At 41.5% G+C, this 17,777-nt stretch overlaps 1 protein-coding gene across 1 annotated transcript in view; it reads right to left on the bottom strand.

Moving 5' to 3' along the window:
• EBF2 (EBF transcription factor 2) overlaps positions 1-17,777 on the bottom strand; it is a 193,039-nt gene that overhangs the window by 49,789 nt on the left and 125,473 nt on the right. Inside the window, exon 7 of the mRNA XM_057724418.1 lies at positions 8,303-8,384. Within this exon, the coding sequence (XP_057580401.1) occupies positions 8,303-8,384 (82 nt within the window). The remainder of the gene's footprint in view (positions 1-8,302; positions 8,385-17,777) is intronic.

The raw sequence follows: 17,777 nt of genomic DNA, 5'->3' as shown, positions 1-17,777 counted from the left end.
CGAGAGAACGCAAAGTTGATTGCTGTTGAGACAGATGTGGGGCGTTCTGGAGTTGCTCACAGCATGGGAGGGGGGCTGTGGCATTAATGACATAAGTCCTGAGAAGATACATTCTTAAGTCACCAGACAGCTCTGTGTTTCAGTGAGTCAGAGGTATTTTGTGATCTTGCAGGCACTGTGCCGCATGCCGTGTAGGCCTACAGAAAACACTGTCCCTACCTCAAGGTGTTTACCATGCAATTGATAAAGTAGAACAAATGCTACCCATAATCGGGAAATATTACTCTATGGTAATATATAACTGAAGGCTGAATTATGGGGCCTCTGTATCCTCTAAGAGTCCAAAAGTAAGAAAATGAACTCAAACTGAAGGCGGTAACAAACATTTTCATCAAGGAAATGAGATTTGAGATAGGCCTTGAAGAGTTGAAAAACTTTTGTTATACAACTCAAGGTTACTGAAACGATTATTCTGGCAATAAAAAAAAAAATCTAATTGGTGTAAGTGGAGCAATATGCCAAAGGTCATTTCTGCTAGCATATTTTGGTAAATTTGGCTTAGGATGGGCACCTTTCAGAGCTTTTTTAAAAAAAAAAAAAAAACAGTTGAATATGTACAGAAATCAAGTGGCAATTTTTTAAACCTGCCTTGTGGGTCATCAGGAAGCCCAAAGGTCATTAACCTGCTTTACAACCAAATTTCCCTTCATCTCAGAGGCCGGAGATACTTGCTATGTCCGCCCTACATCATTTTATTCCACTGAGGGCATCGCTTTTCCCATCTGAAACATATGTCAAGTGGGACGGTTATGGTCCAGGGCAGTATTTTACTAGCAAACATTTTGAGAACCACAGGGGAGCCTTAACATATTCAATGCAGTTCTGAGTTGGCTGGGCCCTTCTCTCTTTCACCAAACTCTGTCCCTAGGGACCTCGTGGATCACCTGTCATATGTCACAATCTAGAAGTATGTAGGCCCATAAGCAGCTTAAGAATCTATGCACTCTTACCGCTAAAGTAAGAAAACTTTGCTTTCCAGGAAGTTCTGCATCTGATCATCCTAGAATGTGTTCAAGGGTAGGTGTTAGTGCCCAAATTTGAGTCTCTTAAAATGTTGGAGCATTTAGGGTTTGTTTCCATCTAACTGAAATCTGACATATTCTTTTGCAAGAGTTACCTGCTTTTCTCTTCCTTTTCTCCCACAAATAATTCAAAACACATTTTCCTTGTGAATTGGTCAAAATCCTTAAACCCTAATTCTTGTCCCCCTTTGAGATACCAAAAGTGGGAGGTGGCGAGGGCAGAAGGGTATACTGCCCAACAGACAAGAGCTTGACGTAACCCACAGAAAGTTCTTCCCAAGCTTAAAGCATTAGACTGGGCGAAAGATCCTCAGACCCTCAGAGGGTTTTTTTCTGACTCCAAATAGATAATGATTATTTCTTATCTTGGACTCTCTGGTTTGTTCTATCACCAGATAGTGGACGCACCTGTTGATCAGAGAGGCCGTAAGTCAAGTGCTTTTCATTCTGTGCTTTAAAAGTGAGGCTCAGTAGCCCAGCAACCTTCACATGGTGGGTGAGATCACAGAGCAGCTGGGGTGGCTCTTGAACTGGGAGATTTGAACTGAAGAAACCTGCAGGCAGCTGGAGCTGTATTAAATTTTTACCATTTGGAGTTAATTTAAACTCTCGTATCCCTCTTCGCGGGTGTGAGGGAAACTTCACCGTTTTTTTATTTAAGGGAAATAGATGGTGGTGCCACGAAAATGTTTTATATAAGAGCTGGGGTTTAAGAAATCATATGGCCTTGTAGATGGAGCTTGGCCCTGTTCCAAGACATGAGCAGCCCTGCCCTTTGCTCTCACATCATTTCGTCAAATAGACAAATGGCCGCCGCCCAGCTGTGTGGACCAGGGGTCCCTGCCATTCACGTGAGCTTCCCCATTGTTTCTGTGTGGTGGTTGCATCCAGCACGTTGCAGTAACAGGCCTCTCACTTTATCCAACTATCCCGATGACGTCAGTCCGTCCTCACACACCTCACTTCCTTTCTGCATTCTGATGGAGGAGATCTTGGTATCTTCCCACCACTGTGCACGTCTGCTCTCTTCCTCAGAGGTCTGCCAGACCTGCTAGGTGTGTCCTCCCAAAGCACCAACCCTTCCCTCACCTCCTCCAGGACCTCCCCCCCAAAAGACCCTTCTAGCAGACCCCTCCTGGGGTTGTACACAGATCCCTGCAATCAAACAGCAATCAACTCAGCACTGATGTCTTTTGCAACCTGACCCCGGAAATGACTTTTCTTTCATCTGAAATGTACGCACCTCTCCACATCTACTGACCTCTTAGCTTTTGAAGCCAAGGATGGCAAGACCTGTTGATGTATCTCCATTCTCTCCCTGATATAGCTATATAACCAAATGATTACTTTGGTGGACCTCATCTAAAAAGGGAATAACGTAGGGGGTGAACTTGAGACCACCCAAGAGTCACTCAGAAAAGTTCAGCAAATGGAGGTAAGAATCTTTATTCCAATAACAAGAATACACATTGGAATGAAGGAATTCATTTTAAATGATTCTAGGGTTGGACATTCAAGGCATCTGCTCCCAACTCCAGAAAGAGTAACGTAGCAGTTGGTGCTCCCCATATGATGGGAAATTCCCCAGTCCTCTACCGTGGTCAGGTCTGTTTAGAACAGAGTCCTCTTGAGGCGGGGTGGGGGCATTGATAGCCAGGCCTCTAAGCTTCCCAGTCTCAAGTAAGTGATCTGATGACATGTGTCCTCTTATAGCTGATGCTGTGGAAAACTCTGAAAGCTATTGAGAAGAGCACCCACACTTGCTATTATTACAATGACAGGTATCACTGGGCTCCTGCACCATCTGTACTTGACCACACCGCTGAGTCCCAGCAGGCAATACAAGGACAACTGGCACCAGGGCCTCTGTGCTTCCAGTCAGTTCACTTGAAGGCCACAGAGAAGCAGAGCTAAGCTTCGTAAATCACTCACTTATCTTACTTTCCTCATCTTCCTACTACGATATAAATCTCTCAAAGGTGAGGAATTGTCTCTGTTTTGCTTGCTGATGTATCTCCAGCACCTGGGATAGTGCCTGGCACACAGAATTTCCTCAATAGTATTGGTTGGGTGAATGAATCAATGACTGAGGGTATCTATGTTTTCACTCTGACTTGGAGCAGACCCAGCCAGCCTGTCTATGGGAGTGAATTGGCAACAAAAGCCCTGATTGTTGTCAACTTCTACTGTGTTTTAGGACTTGAATGTAGGAAATGACAATGTGCCTGACTCTTCCAAGAAAATGGCTTGATTTTCTTCTGGATTTTCTAACTGCCTGCTCTCCATGCACAATGTGGAGAAATAAAGAATGGGGTTCATTATGTCTTAACAGGCCTGTCAGCTTAAACTAGACATAAATTTCTTTTCCTTTCCTTCAGTGAGCTGTTAATCTGCATGTTTCACCTAACTGTTCCATTTCAAGGAGGGCAAAAGTGATTTTCTGTCTTAATGGTCCATGGATTTAGATACTTTGGGGGGCCTTTTCTTATCTTCCTTCCTTCCTTCCTTCCTTCCTTCCTTCCTTCCTTCCTTCTTCTTTCTTTCTCTTAAAAATTCATAACAATTTTTTGAGCTCCACAGAGTGAGTGGCATTGGAGAGAAATACAAAACTAAATAAAACATACCAATTACCCTCAAAAGCACACAGCCTATTAGACAAGTAATAATCACAAAACAATGTGATCAATGGCACAGTAGAAGCTTGTAGAGATATATGTTGGCCAATAGGTCTGCCAGAAAAGTTAGAAAATGCCTCACTAAAGAGGTGACACTCAGGTGTAGCCTTGAAGCATGAGCATAAGTCACAGATTGGAGAGGGGTGAAGGGTTCCCAGGCAGAGGGGTGAACGTGTGGGAAGGTTCCAAGCAATAGTCCATGGAATAGAAATCAGTGAGGTGTGCCTGGTGGGCAGGGGACATATGGAAGCATCAGGAGGGGGACATGGCAGAAGCTCTGCTTGGTATGAGGCTACTTTTCAGCCATGTCTTTTAAAATCTGAGTTTTCGTCCACGGACAGGAGTTATTTGTAACATACTCTAAGCAGAGGAGTGACATGTTTTAAAAGATCACTTTGGCAGCCGTGCTGAGCATGGATTAGACAAGGAAGGAGCAGAGACAAGGGCCTAGTGCAGTTTTTCAGGAGACAGGGGTGGATTTTACAGATACTTAGGAGAAAGGAGTGACCGATACTTGGAGGAGGACACGGATCAGGGAGGAAGGACTGAGTTCTGTCATGAATTTGAGCATGTGCTCATTAGTCATCCAAGGGAAGATGCCCAGAGGGAGGTAGAGCTGGTTGTCTGAAGCTCCAGAGAAGGGGGACGTCTGAGGATGTGGATTGTGGAGTCATCCAGGAACAGGTGGTCTTTAAAGCCAAGAGAATGGGAAGATCATCAAGATAAGTCCTAAGTGGACAGGTCCCCATCGTAAGGGTTAAATTACATGGAGGATGCCTGCCCATGGGGTGTTAGATGAATTTCATTCTTCAGATCAAGGGTCTACAGAATTCTCGAGGATGTTTTAAGAGGTCTGGGAACCCCTGAAATTTTAAGCGAAACTTTGTTGGAAGGTAGCCTTTTACTGGGACAAAACTATAGCTTATACAAATTCTCAAAGGGGTGTGAGCTGAAAAAAAAAAAGGTTAAAACCCCTGTGTTTCGATAAATAATTTATACGCCCATGATACTTAAGACTTGAACTGAGTGAAAGAGAGGTTTGGTTCACGTTGGAAAATAAGTTTGATATAATGATCTTATTCTTGTTTGATCACTTTTGGGAAAAGAATTTAGGTTCCAGCGGTGTTTGGGGGATAGTGGAAAGAGGAGGGGTAAGTGGAGAGAGAGTTTGGTTGGATTCATGATTTGGATAGAAATATTTTGTATTTTTGTCCTGCTCAGATCAAATCTTCACACACACACACACACAAATACTTCAGATTAAATCCATGTTTGATCGTATAACAAAAGTAGAGAAGTGAAATTATTTGTCCATATGGTTTAAAATTACTAGATTTTTCATTCTGAATTTTATATGATTTTTTATATTTATATATATAAATATATATACATATTTTCTAGAAATTCCTAAACTACCATTCCTTCCTATCACTCTCATGATTATCTGCTATCTCTGGTTTTATTTCTTATTCTGAACTTGATCCACATTTCTCTCTTGACCATTAGAGCACAAAGTCGAGCCTTTCTCCATGTAAAAGATCTTTCATGGAAGGCTATACTCAGAATCTAAGTACAGTATAAAAATTGCCAGTTCTTTTGTGAATCAAAGGATACTGTCAAGAAAGTGGAAAGCTAGTGATAGAATGAGAAAAATATTTGCAAATTACTTGTCTGATAAGAGCCTAGAATTACGAATATATATATAAAGAACTCTTACAACTCAACAATAAAAAGGTAACCCAATTTGAAAATGGGCAAAGAGTTTGAATAGATATTTCTCCAAAGAAGATCTACAGATGACCAAAAAGCACATGAAAAGATGCTCCAATCATTAGTTATTAGGGAAAGACAAATGAAAACCATAATGCGATACCACTTCACACTTACAGAATGGCTAGGATTTTTTCTTTTTAAACAGAAAATGAAACATAGTGGCAAAGATATGGAGAAATTGGGACCTTCATACATTACTGATGGGAATGTAAAATGGTGCAGCCACTGTGGAAAAACAGTTTGGCAGTTCCTCAAAAAGTTAAAGCTGAAGTTACCGTATGACCCAAAAATTCTACTCTTAGGTATATACTCAAGATATCAAAAACATGTTCAAAAAAACACTTGTATATAAATGTTCATAACAGCATTATTTATAAAAGCCAAAAAGTAGAAATGACCCAAGTGTCCATCAACTGATGTACAGATAAACAAAATGTGGTATAGTCTTAAAATGGAATATTATTCAGCCCTAAAAAGAAATGAAATACTGACACATGCTACAACATGGATGGACCTTGAAAACATTATGCTAAGTAAAAGAGACCAGACACAAAAAGCCACATATTATATGATTCCATTTATAGGACATGTCCAGAATAGACAAATATGTAGAGACAGAAAGTAGATTAGTGGTTGTCAGTGGGTGGAGAGAAAAGGGAATTGGGAAGTATGGGGGTTCTTTTTGGGATGATGGAAATGTTCTGGAATGATATGGTGGTGATGTTTGTACAATACTGTGAATATACTAAAAGCCGCTGGATTGCACACTTTAAAATGGTTTAAATGGTGAGTATATGTTAGATGAATTTTATCTCAATAAAAAATGCAAAATTTTTTTTCCAATTGACTTTAGCTCTACCCCAGAAATAAGACAGTCATAGAATCCACAAACTTAAAAAATATATATTTTCCCATGTCTTTGTAAAAGTCAAGTACATTCACATAGGATGAGAATTCCTCGTATTTTGAGATGAACAGTATTTATTCTAACCCTGTGAAAAAATTCAGGCACGTTACAAATGTCACTTAGTAAATAACTGGGGTAGAGGAAATATTAGGTGCAATTGCTTAGTGAGTACATTTCTAAAATTTGGGATAAATAAAATGACAAGGTATTGTCTTAACTTTAAATCTCTTTGGAAGCGAAGGTAGAGAATAAGGGTGGATAGGAATCTAAGGGGCCGGCTTCTTTCCCCGCCTCTGTTTCTTCCAGATGGACGTGAAAGCTAAGCTTTGGTCATCTGGGCACTTCGGAATTCTTTTGAATTTTACTCTTTTTTGGACTGAAATTATTTACGCTTCCATTTGGAAACGAGTACCATAAACTTTCACTATGCACACTGTTCCTCCTTGAGCACCCCCCCCCCAGAAAATCATTTTATTCCTGTCTTCTTATCATACAGCAGAAGAAGAGTCTGCAGGATGGAGAGCTATTTAACTTGTTTAAGAGAGGCTGGTGTTAGTGCTAAGCAGTGAACAAAAAAGTGTCCCAGTCACAGCAAGATTGTTTGATACCTATGATGCAGTGAAAAAATTACAGGAATTTTTGTTTTTCAAGGTCATGCACGCTGGCCTTGCATGTACCCATCTCTCCTATTAACTCTTTAATGACTCTGCTGCTAAACCACAGAAGCTCTTTGAGCAACAGGCAGAAGCAGCAACATCATTTGTGGGGTCCAGTGGAAAATGAATAAGTGCAGCCCCTTGTTCAGAAATTATTAAGAATTTCCAAAAAAAATAAAAAAATAAAAAGCAACAGCGAAGCGTAAACCTAGCAGCTGCACACGCCGCAAACCTAGGGCCCGGTGGAAAGAGTTTGGGCAGACGCATCCTCCTGCCTCCCGGCTCCACCACCTCCTTCCGGTGATTAGAGGCGAGTTACTTAAACTCCCAGAACCTCGCTTTCCCCACCAGAAACGTGAGGCTAATAATCCCCATCTCTCACGTTGCTGCCAGGATTTTTTTTTTTTAAGTCTCAAGCTTGAAAACTATTGTTTAACGTGTTTTCCATTTTTCTATGGGCAAAGGAGCGGGCGGTATTTCGATTGGGCGTGAGTGGCAGGAAAACCATTTGGTGGATTAAATGTGGGTCCTTCAACGATGAAGGAAGGGGGCCAAGAGGGGCTGCTTCCTCGCGTCTCCAACCTGACACACTTTGCCTCGCTCTGTGTTTTTATTAGCTTGCAGCCCCAGTGCATCAGTGGCAGGGGTGCTGAAACCGGTGGCAGATTTAACTGCCAGGCAGCTGGGTTACTGTCCCGTGGGTCTTGTTGTCATGCTGAGATCTTAAAGTGACCACGGCTGCTTGGGCTGCTGCTCTCCCAGAGACTCCGAGAGAGACCACTGAATAGTTAATCGGTGGCAGAGGAAGGGAAGAGGCTGTTGCTTGCAGAAAGCACCGAGAAGCTGCTTTGAAAAATCCCAAGGTGGCTGAATATCAAGAACACGGTTCCTGCTGTGGGCAGCTGTGTGTGCGAAGGGCAGCCTGAGGGCTTAAAATCAAATCTCCAGCCTGGGTTGGTGCCCCTCCCCTGGGGCTCTGGCAGTGGAGGCAGAAGGCCTTAAACACTACAAAATGAAGAAACCCTCAGTACCATCTGAAGAGGCTGATCATTTAGAGTTATCTTTTTTTATTGTTAGCAGCATCCGTGAATAATGTTTTCTAAGGGGGAGAAAAAGGAGAAAAAAGAAAAAGAAGAAAAAAAAGAAGAGTGCTAAGGAGAGAGAAAACAAGATGACTTATTTACCAGGAAAGAACGGCGGGCCCCTTACCTGAAACCTTCTCATGTCCCTTGGGTTTCCTGCTGTTTTCAAACAATTCTGATTGCACTTGAGGAAAAATTTTAAAAAGAACCTGTGAAGAGAAAGAAATGTGTTACATTTTTTAAGTAAACATGTTTTAAGAGGATATATCTGTATTATATTAGCTTTGATTGGAAAGTGATTGGATTTCAGATCTGGGGAATTTCAGCCAACCCTGCCTGTGAAGGAACGTAGCTGACCCTCTGCAATTTGCAGATTTGGATGTTTTTGGTCCCAAGTCGGCTCCATCACTGTTGAGGGTTGTGAAGTGGTTCACAAGCTGGATTCTGGTTTGCACCCCCACCCCTGAGTGGCTAGGGCATGCTTTCTCCAAAAAAAAAAGAGAGAGAGAGAAAAGAAAAGAAAAGAAAAAAAAAAAAAAGGCTCTACAAGCAGCAGTGACTCCTGCTGTACAATATTATCTTGCTCCAGAGGGTTAGAAATGGCATGACTTAGCCCAAAATCCCAGGGTTCCTCACATATGCGGCTTTCCCCTGGCCACACACATCTTCACGCGCACACACCTCACATGTAAACCCTCACACACAAAAGGGCCTCATATTTTCAATTGATGGATATAAAATCAGAAAATAATGTTACTATGCAGAGATAGTCTGTGCAGGTATATGCTGGGGTCTTTATGATTAGTAACAAATGTGAATGTCCTTTCAGACCTCTTACAGATTATTCAGAAAAATACAAAGGTACAGAATAATGGTCTGAGGCTATCATTCATAAGACATATCTTTAAACCAATATTCTCCTAGATAACCTTTTTGTCCACTTTTTACATTGAGCTTCTTTGATCAAAGGAGTACAGAAATCAAGAAAAATGGCAGAAGTGGTCTTTTCAGCCATTTGCCTATTTAATGTTTGGAATTTTGTTTCAAAATACAATAAGTTTTTCATTTATTTCACTTGCAGAGTCCTTTTCCTTAAAAAAAAAAAAATCCAGCTTTTGCAGTGCTAAAGTCCCAGGTGAGCGAGGCCTATTTCCCTTTCTGTTACTATGACAACGAAATTTTACCACAGTCCCAAAGTCCCTTCAGAACTCTCACATCCATGCCTTGAATTAGAACTTTAAAGGAAAAGATATACATTTTTTCCCAGGATTTACCAACAAAAATAAGTAGAAATCAACAATGCTTCCAAAAATTCTATTTTACAGCAACGGTTGGTGAGATGTTCTCATGGTGACCTTCTGTTTATTTTTCTTTCTTTAACAATCACACGAAAGAATTAGAGAGCTCTCCAATTAATTGTATTTAGCACTTGAAAAAAAAAAAAGAAAATCTGATGGGAAGATAAACAGTAAATGATGAAAGAGGAGAGAAGAGGAATTGCCCTCTTCAGAGCGTTTTCTCTAGATTTGCTAAAAATATTTGGCCAAGTGTCACTGACCCCTGTTAATGAATAAGATTGGGTGTGAATTTGGACAGAACAGCTAAATTTTTTTTTTCATAATTTTATAGCATCTGCTTTCCACTTCTCTCTTTGAATCTTTGCTGGGGTAGGAGGGTAGGCATTGCTTCCTGGGCCATGAAGGTGCCCAGGGCCTTTATCGGAGGTGCCAGGCAGAGAATGACAAGGCAGAGGAAATGCTCCTTGCTGCTTTATGCAGTGGGCACATTTACAACCCGCCTCTGCTTTCGAAAGTGCAGTGGGGTGTCTGTCCAGAGCAGCCAGAGTGCGTTAGAAAGGAGAGCTGCTTGTACTTAAGAACAGATTGATCAGAATTCAAACATCTTCTTTTTTAAGGAGAAGCCTTCTTTCACTTGTGCCTTCCTGGAGGGTCACCTACAGCCACTCAAAATGCCTGGAGATGCTCTCACAAAAGACTTAAAACTGACCTTTTTCTCACTTCAGTCTCTTTCCAAACAATAACCCCTGCCCTCACACCACCTTTGCCCTCCAACACCTGCCCCTCCCCTATCAGTGATTTACATCTTTTCCCCTGCTAAAACCAAATTTTCTTTTTCTCACAAATTCCTTGGTTTTTGGAAAGTTTTGCCACAACTGGGCTCCTTATAATGCATTCTGTGTGTTTTATTTTCCCTCACCTACCCACACCCCCCTTCTCCAAAATGTATCTGCTGAAAACATTAATGTTCATGAAGGCATTATTATATGAATGGTACGAAAGTGCAAAGGAGATAAGTGTTTACATAAAATCAAATTGATTTAGGGAAAGAAGGGGCCTGCTGAAAGGCTTTATTCATTTTAAATTAGGACCCTTAACAGTTCTTTGGCTAGAAAACACCCAGTTTTGACTCTTTTGCTGGTGTGGGGTCTGAGTTTGTAACCTACACAGCCCCCTGCACATTAAGGATATAACATCCTGTTCACAGAGGGGAAGTGGGGGATGGAGGGGGGGGGAAGAGAGAGAGAAAGAAAAAGCTCTAAAGTTGTACAGTACTTTCTAAAAGAAGGCATAGCTACTTCTAAATGGCTAGCACCAGAAATTATGACCTGCATATTTTAGATGTGTACCTAGAAATCAATTTAAAGGAATTCTGGGGCTTACTGACATCTCCAATTTTTTTCTCTTCCTTTTACTGTCTCCCGCTTTCCTCCCCTTCACCCCCTCCACCCACCATGCTCAGGGGCTTGGTACAGAACCCTCTACTAACCATCCCATCCATTAACCATAGGGTAGCTTGCAGGGACTAAATCCCCTGAGTCTAGATCCCCCCGAAGCCTGGAAAATGTCAGCTCTCTCCACTCAGCAACGGGAAACCAAAATGAATTATAAGATTCAGACCAAATGTGCAGAGACTCATCAGGATGGAAGTTGTAATTTTCATTTTCTCCAAACAATGTTGACTCCAGAAATATTCTAACCACTTAGCATGGTACAATCTGCAAGGCTTCTGATCTCATTCCTTAGGAGTGAACGCTAATGATGACAGGTTTATCCTTGTTTTATTAGAGAAAGAGGATTAGAGAGTGAGGTCCAAAATCTGAACTCAAGCCCTCAGCTTTCAATCTGGTTCCTGGGTCAAGTGAGGCAATAGAACAGATCCAAAGGCTTTCCTTCACTGCACTGGTATCTATTAAATGCTGACAGTGTACTAGTCTTGAGCTCCTACCACTATGTGACCAAGTTGCTTCCTTCTCTGGGTCTCAGTTTCTTCAACTGTTAAAAGGAGGGTTTAACTGGATTATCTTTAGGGTTTTTCCAACCTTAATATTCTGTGATTGCAAAGAAAAAAATGTGTAGAGTTGACAACCCTTCAGATATGGCGACATTGGGAGAAGAAATCACTGGAGACAAGTCTGTGACTTATTGAAGTCCAAGTGGGGGTATATGCAGGGGTTTTCTGAAAGAGAGGACAAACACCCTGATGGGAGACTGTGAAAGAAGAACAAGCAAGGACAGCTAAGAACAAGCAAGGAAAGTGGGGCATCTTGGCTGACACCTTGGCCAGAGCTGGTGGGACCCGGAGACTGATGGGCCGGTTGTTGAGGGAGAGGCACTATTCTCTTAGTACCCTTTCTCTGTGCTTCAGTGGCAGGAGAAGGTAGTTCAGGAATATCACAGATCAGAGCCATCTCTGTCCCAGCTCATCATCCTGTGTGGTTGAGCAGCTGAAGGGTACAAGGGCCACAGCTGGCGGGGCAGGGAGGGGAGTTTTGCTAAATGTCAGCTCTGTGCCATGCTCTGAGCTGTATCCTTGACATTCAATGCCTCACTTATTTCTTGCAGCAACCGCATGAGTGACAAATCATCTCACAGCTAGGAAAAACAAAACGGCTCCAAGAATTTAAGAAATTTGCCCCAAGACCATACTGCTTGTCAGTGGCAGAAACAAGGATTTGAACCTGGGTCTTTCTGGCAGCAAGCTCCACCTGGTGTTCTATTTCCTGCACCAATTAGATTGTGGTGATGGTTGCACAACTCTGTCAATATACAAAAAGCCATTGAATGATACCCTCTGAATGGGTAAACTTTATAGTATGGAAACTATATCTCAATATAACTTTTTAAAAGAAACTTCAGAAAACATAGTCTGAAAAAAATCAAAAACAACAATGAAAAAAAAATCATGAAGGATTCTGGTTTCTTGGAGAGGGAGCGAGAGGACTATAGGTACCCCAAAAGGAAAACATGAGGTCAAAGATAGCTGCATGGAAGTAAATGCTTACGCCTGAAACCCCCTGCTGAATTCCTTCATTTAGTCATTTGGCCAATTATTAAGTGTGGAGTACGTGCCACGAAGGTTCAGCGGAATGGCAAACAAGAGGGACAAAATCCTTGCCTTCATGGGGCACACAAGCAAACTATTCAAAATATGCCTCTTCGGTTTCTGGGATGAGCCTGGAGACCCCTGAATATGAGTCTGAATAAGATCCCAGAGGATTACCTAGCACCCCAGAAATCTCTTCTCCTCCCAATCTCTGGAATATTAGAACACTCAGCATTGTTCAAGAACACAATAAAAGCTCCTAGGTGGCTCTAGACATTTCCTGAGCCCATCCCAAGTGAAAACTGAGACTCAGACTAGATGTGCAAATAGGGTACAGAGTTCGGGTCCGGTGGTGGGGGCAGTGGGGAATCTGTAAATCACAGGAAGAGTAACTGCTTAAGATTCATGCCAGACTTCGAGATTATAGCCAATGATCTGACTGGTACAAAACCCAGCATAGGATTTCTCCAGAATTGTGAAAGAGGCCATTCAATTGACCTCCAATTAGAAATCCAAGATCTAGCGCCTTCTAAAGAATTACAATACAAAAAATCTTTCGGAAAGCAGTGTGAAAGGCACAAAGTCTTCTTTCAAGGAAAAGATTAGACGGGTGTATATCAAAAGAATGTGGGTCTATTTCTCCATCTGTCTGGAAGGACATCGTTGTTGAGCTGTCAGGAGAAAAACTACTATGACTTCCAGTTCTTTGACGAAACCTCAGATGCGTGGCCTTTTGGCCACCCATCTGCAATTTCATATAGTTGGAGCATTCATTGTCTCCCTGGGAGTTGCAACTTTCTGTAAGTTTGCTGTGGCTGAACCAAGAGAGAAGGCATATGCATATTTCTACAGAAATTATGATTCCATGAAAGATTTTGAGGAGATGAGGAAGGCTGGTATCTTTCAGAGTGCATAGTGATTCTGGAATATAAAGAATTTCTTTGGGTTGAGTTCCATATAAGTTTGCCTATGTTCCTGAACTATAAAACTATGAACTGTGAATATCTGGGCTAAGGAATAGTTTCTCTTGATAAATAAACAATTAACAAATTAAAAAAAAAAAAGAATGTGAACTTGCCACTAGTAACAGCTACCATTATGCAGAGCCTTACTCTATGCAAAATAACATGTAAAGTACCTTTCACTTTGAAATTTCATTCCTTATTCCCTTAAAAAAATTCTAATTCCATCTACCTTGGAAACTGCTTCTGTGGTGACATGGCCACATCCATGGAGATGGGAACACCCCCACAGTCTCCAAGGGCCAAGAGCAGGGATGCTGTATCTTGTTCTCTCTCTGCCACCATGGCCACATACACAGGTTGGCACTAAAGCCTGAGCCATGTATAGAGTTGATAAACCATGTGGGTGCTTAAAGGTCTATGTCTATTGATTTTTGAGGAAGACACATTTCATCTGGATTAACTGCTAAACCTCCTTTTCCAGAGTCCAGTAAATTAAAATACAACTGACTTCCTTGTTTGTGCATGCTTCTGAATAGAAAATAATCCCTTTCTCTTAGAACACTCTCATATCATTTGTGAGAACTACCACATGTTGGGATGGGCTGAATTATAAAATCATACTTGAAAGAAATGGGCAGTTACCTCTCTTCTCCCAGGATTCTTTCAAGCTTACATTCTTTACGGGCAGAGGGAGAAGTCGTGCTGGATGGACACGTCCATGGGGCCATTTTCATACTCTAAGAATAGCCCGCATGGCAGCTTATTCTGCTTTAGATGCCAGGCAAACCCCCAAGTGACTGGTTTCCACTGGAGACCAATGTAAAACACAGAGATAATGTTCTAGCTTTAATCTAGGGCTTACCTGTAATATTCTCTTTGAACCTTCTGACAATAGAGAGATCACGTTTTCCTCCCCCAAAAGCCTCCAATAGAATCCAAACTCAGGCAACCCAAGCAAGGAGAAGGACAGCAGTGGGCCCCTGCCTTGGCCTGAAGATGATGTGCCCTTGATCAATCTGTTGGTTGTTGAGGTGTCAGCCCAAGATTAGAAAGGGCCCTGAAGCTCTAAGGCCTTGTGAAGACTCTGACTCAAGTCCACAAAAATGAAGAGACTCTGGGAGTTCAAACTTCCAAGCTACTCCCTAAAAAAATTGACAATGGGACATCTGAGAATGCTTGCTACTTGAGATCTGCTTGGTAAGGTGGCAGCTGGTACAATAGACCCAAGAAGATCCATGGAAAGAGTAGATAATTTAAAATTTTTGACTGATTTACTTAAGCTTAAATCAAATATTCATTTTTATAAGCTGATTTTCTATGCAATCCATTTATTTACAATCCATTTATTTAAATGACTCCTTAAAATGTGAATATAAATACACGAACAGAGTAGGTACAGAATCTTTCATCTCTACAAGTATTCTTAAATGATTATATTACCGCAACAGCTTATTCACCTGCATGATTTCAATGGAAGCCCATTTCAGATCTGAAACATTTAAGTTTACAGAAATGTTTGAAGGAATATATTTCCTTACTTCTGATTACATTCACTCTCTCTAACTCCCCTTGGCTAAAAGTCTAATTGTGATAATAATTATAATAATAATAAATAAATAGCCCCTGTTCATTGACTTCATATTATTCACCAGTTTCATTTAATCCCCCCCCCACAACTTTGATAGTAGGAGAAATAACATCCCTATTTTATAGAGGAAGTAAGACTCAGAAAAGTTAGATTACTTGCCCAAGTCAAATAGCTAGTAAGTGGAAGAGCCCAGGGTGGACCTCAGGTTTGTCTGACGCAGAAAAACATCGTTAAGGTGGGAGCTTGGCCAAGTTTCTTCTGAAGGAAAAGATGAAACATGTAGCCAAGCAGTTCTTTTTTTCAGGGGACCAGTACCTCATGGATCTACATAAGGGATCATATCACCTTCTTCATCTTACTCTCTATAAATAAGAATGGAGTCATTCTTCATGTTGCAAAATAAAACAAGCAAACCAACAACAATGTCTATCATTCCTATTAGGGATAGAAATTCTGTTCTCTAGAAATTGTGTGGCTGTATTGGAGTTTGCAGAGGAAGATAAGCAAGTCTATCAGATATTTGGAAAATAAGACATCTCAAGAACCTACATGGTCCAAAGAGGACCATGTAGCTGTAGCCTCTACAAAAAGGCTGTAGCCTCTACAAAAAAGAACGTAAAATGTTGCTCGAGTGGGTGAAGAAGATGCAAAGTCATTTGTCCATCAAGACTATGGAGGAAAAAAAAAAAAAAAAACGGAAGTCAAATGTGTAACATAAGAAGTTGAATTAAGTCTTGGAAAAATTTTTTGAGAATAAGTCACCAAAGCTAAATTTTGAAAGCATTACCCAGGGGACAGAGGAGAGTCTTCTGCACTGAAGATTTTTAAATAGACCAGCAAGTGAATTCCTTCGGCAGCAGATAATTTTAGTCCTATGTGGGGCATCTCACTGGGGTGTTCCTTTCAAGCCATTTCCAGATGATGTCAAGGCCTTTGCAATTATTATTATTGCTGTTGTTGTTGTTGCTTAATACTTCAACAGGGACCTTCAGTTTCATCCTCTGTAACATGACCTCGTAGGCCAATAGTGAGGGTTAGTTATCCAGACAAAGTGTTTGGGTAAGTGCCTGGTAACATCTCCATTCACCACACCCCCCCTACCCTGAATCACCCCTTCTCCCTCACCACACTTTAAAACGGCCCATTTTCCAAACAAAACTATACCAGAGGGGAGTTGCCACAGATTCAAACCTGGTTCTCTCTGCACTGTTTATCTCTCCAATATTGGTATATACTCCACTTGAAGAACTTCCCTTAATTCTTAGGGAGAGGTACTTTAAAAGGGGGGAAAAAAAAGAAAAGAAAAAGAACATGTAATTAATCCATTACAACAGATTGCAGGAAAAGCACAACAACAACAAAAAGATGGTAGGTCAAAATCCTCATCACGGTTTCCAGTAAAGTATGGTCAGGCAAAAGAATTCAGAGCTGCGTACACCCGCTAACTGGCAGCGGGCCCCATGGAAGCATTTTCTATTGGGCATTCACTCCAATTACAAGCTCCTGGAAGTGGCATTTCACTTTGGCAATAGACCCTACGTTACCAAACACACTGCCTCCTGCATGGGATCTGCTGTGTTCATTTAGGCCCCGGAGGGAGCGACTTCCCCCACTGTGTAATTCTGACTCCGTATCCACAGACTTCATTTCAAAGCCATTTTGTGATGTCTTCTGAAGTGAATGTCTCCCAAAGCTCAAGTGGCAAGCAATTGACTGTAAACAGCCACCGAGGTGCAAAAACAGGGGTTACTTGATTCCCCACTTATTTCTGACCAGCAACACACTACAGTTTCTGAGGACCTGGGGTTACGAGTTGGGATTTTTTTTTCTTCTGTATTCAGACACGTCTTCACTCTCCTGAATTCCATTACTTGGCACTAGGAGGCTTGTAGGGAAAAAAATCTCTAAGGAAAAGTCCTTGTTTTTGCACTCAGATGAAAATCTGACACCATTAATGAAAATAATAATTGAACTCTTTGGGCTTGAATTGGAATGAAGCACAACACTAAGAGCATGTTTGTAATTCCAATCGTTCTCATCAAATGTCTTTGGAGGGCTCTTTGCAATGTGCACGTTTCCATCTTTTCCTTTCCTGTTGTTGTTTTTAACCCATATTCTCCTCTTTGCCCTGTTCTTTCCTCTCGCTTCTCACCAAGGAAGAAAAAAGACTGAGCAGAACTGAACATGCCATAGACTGACTTCAGAAAACCTCTTGCAGTGAGACTTCTGAATTAGAATACGAATCTATTTCCCTTTCTGATGCCATGACTACTCAGGTGAAGGAGAGAAATGAAGTTATTAGCCAGCCATCAGCTTAATGGGTCCTTACCATCCTACTCCTTCAGCCTCTTCTCCCCTTCTGCAGCCTTCCCCTCCCCCTCCCGCCTTTCTGCCCTCCCCGCGAAGCTCGTCTATGCTAGGCTGAGCAGTGAACACCAATTACACCAAGAGCCCTTTGCTGCTGCCTGGTCCGCTGGTTTTACTGTTTTGCCAGATGGTTGAGGCCAATGTGTAAAACTCTCTACCCTACCATTAATTCATAACTCGGTAATAACTTTCCCACGGCTCCAGGAAATTGAAATGAAGTGCAAATGTGAATATTTGGAAAGGGAATCAAGGTTGGACAACTATTTTACACCTGACAGAATAGATACCAGTCAGACAAAAAGATGCTCCTCTTTACACAGGCTGGAGTGTTACTTTCT

The sequence above is a fragment of the Hippopotamus amphibius genome, chromosome 2, assembly GCF_030028045.1.
Source record: "Hippopotamus amphibius kiboko isolate mHipAmp2 chromosome 2, mHipAmp2.hap2, whole genome shotgun sequence".
Classification (NCBI taxonomy): domain Eukaryota; kingdom Metazoa; phylum Chordata; class Mammalia; order Artiodactyla; family Hippopotamidae; genus Hippopotamus; species Hippopotamus amphibius.
The sequence above is the reverse complement of the archived record's forward strand: the minus strand, read 5'-3'. Positions and strand labels throughout refer to the sequence as shown.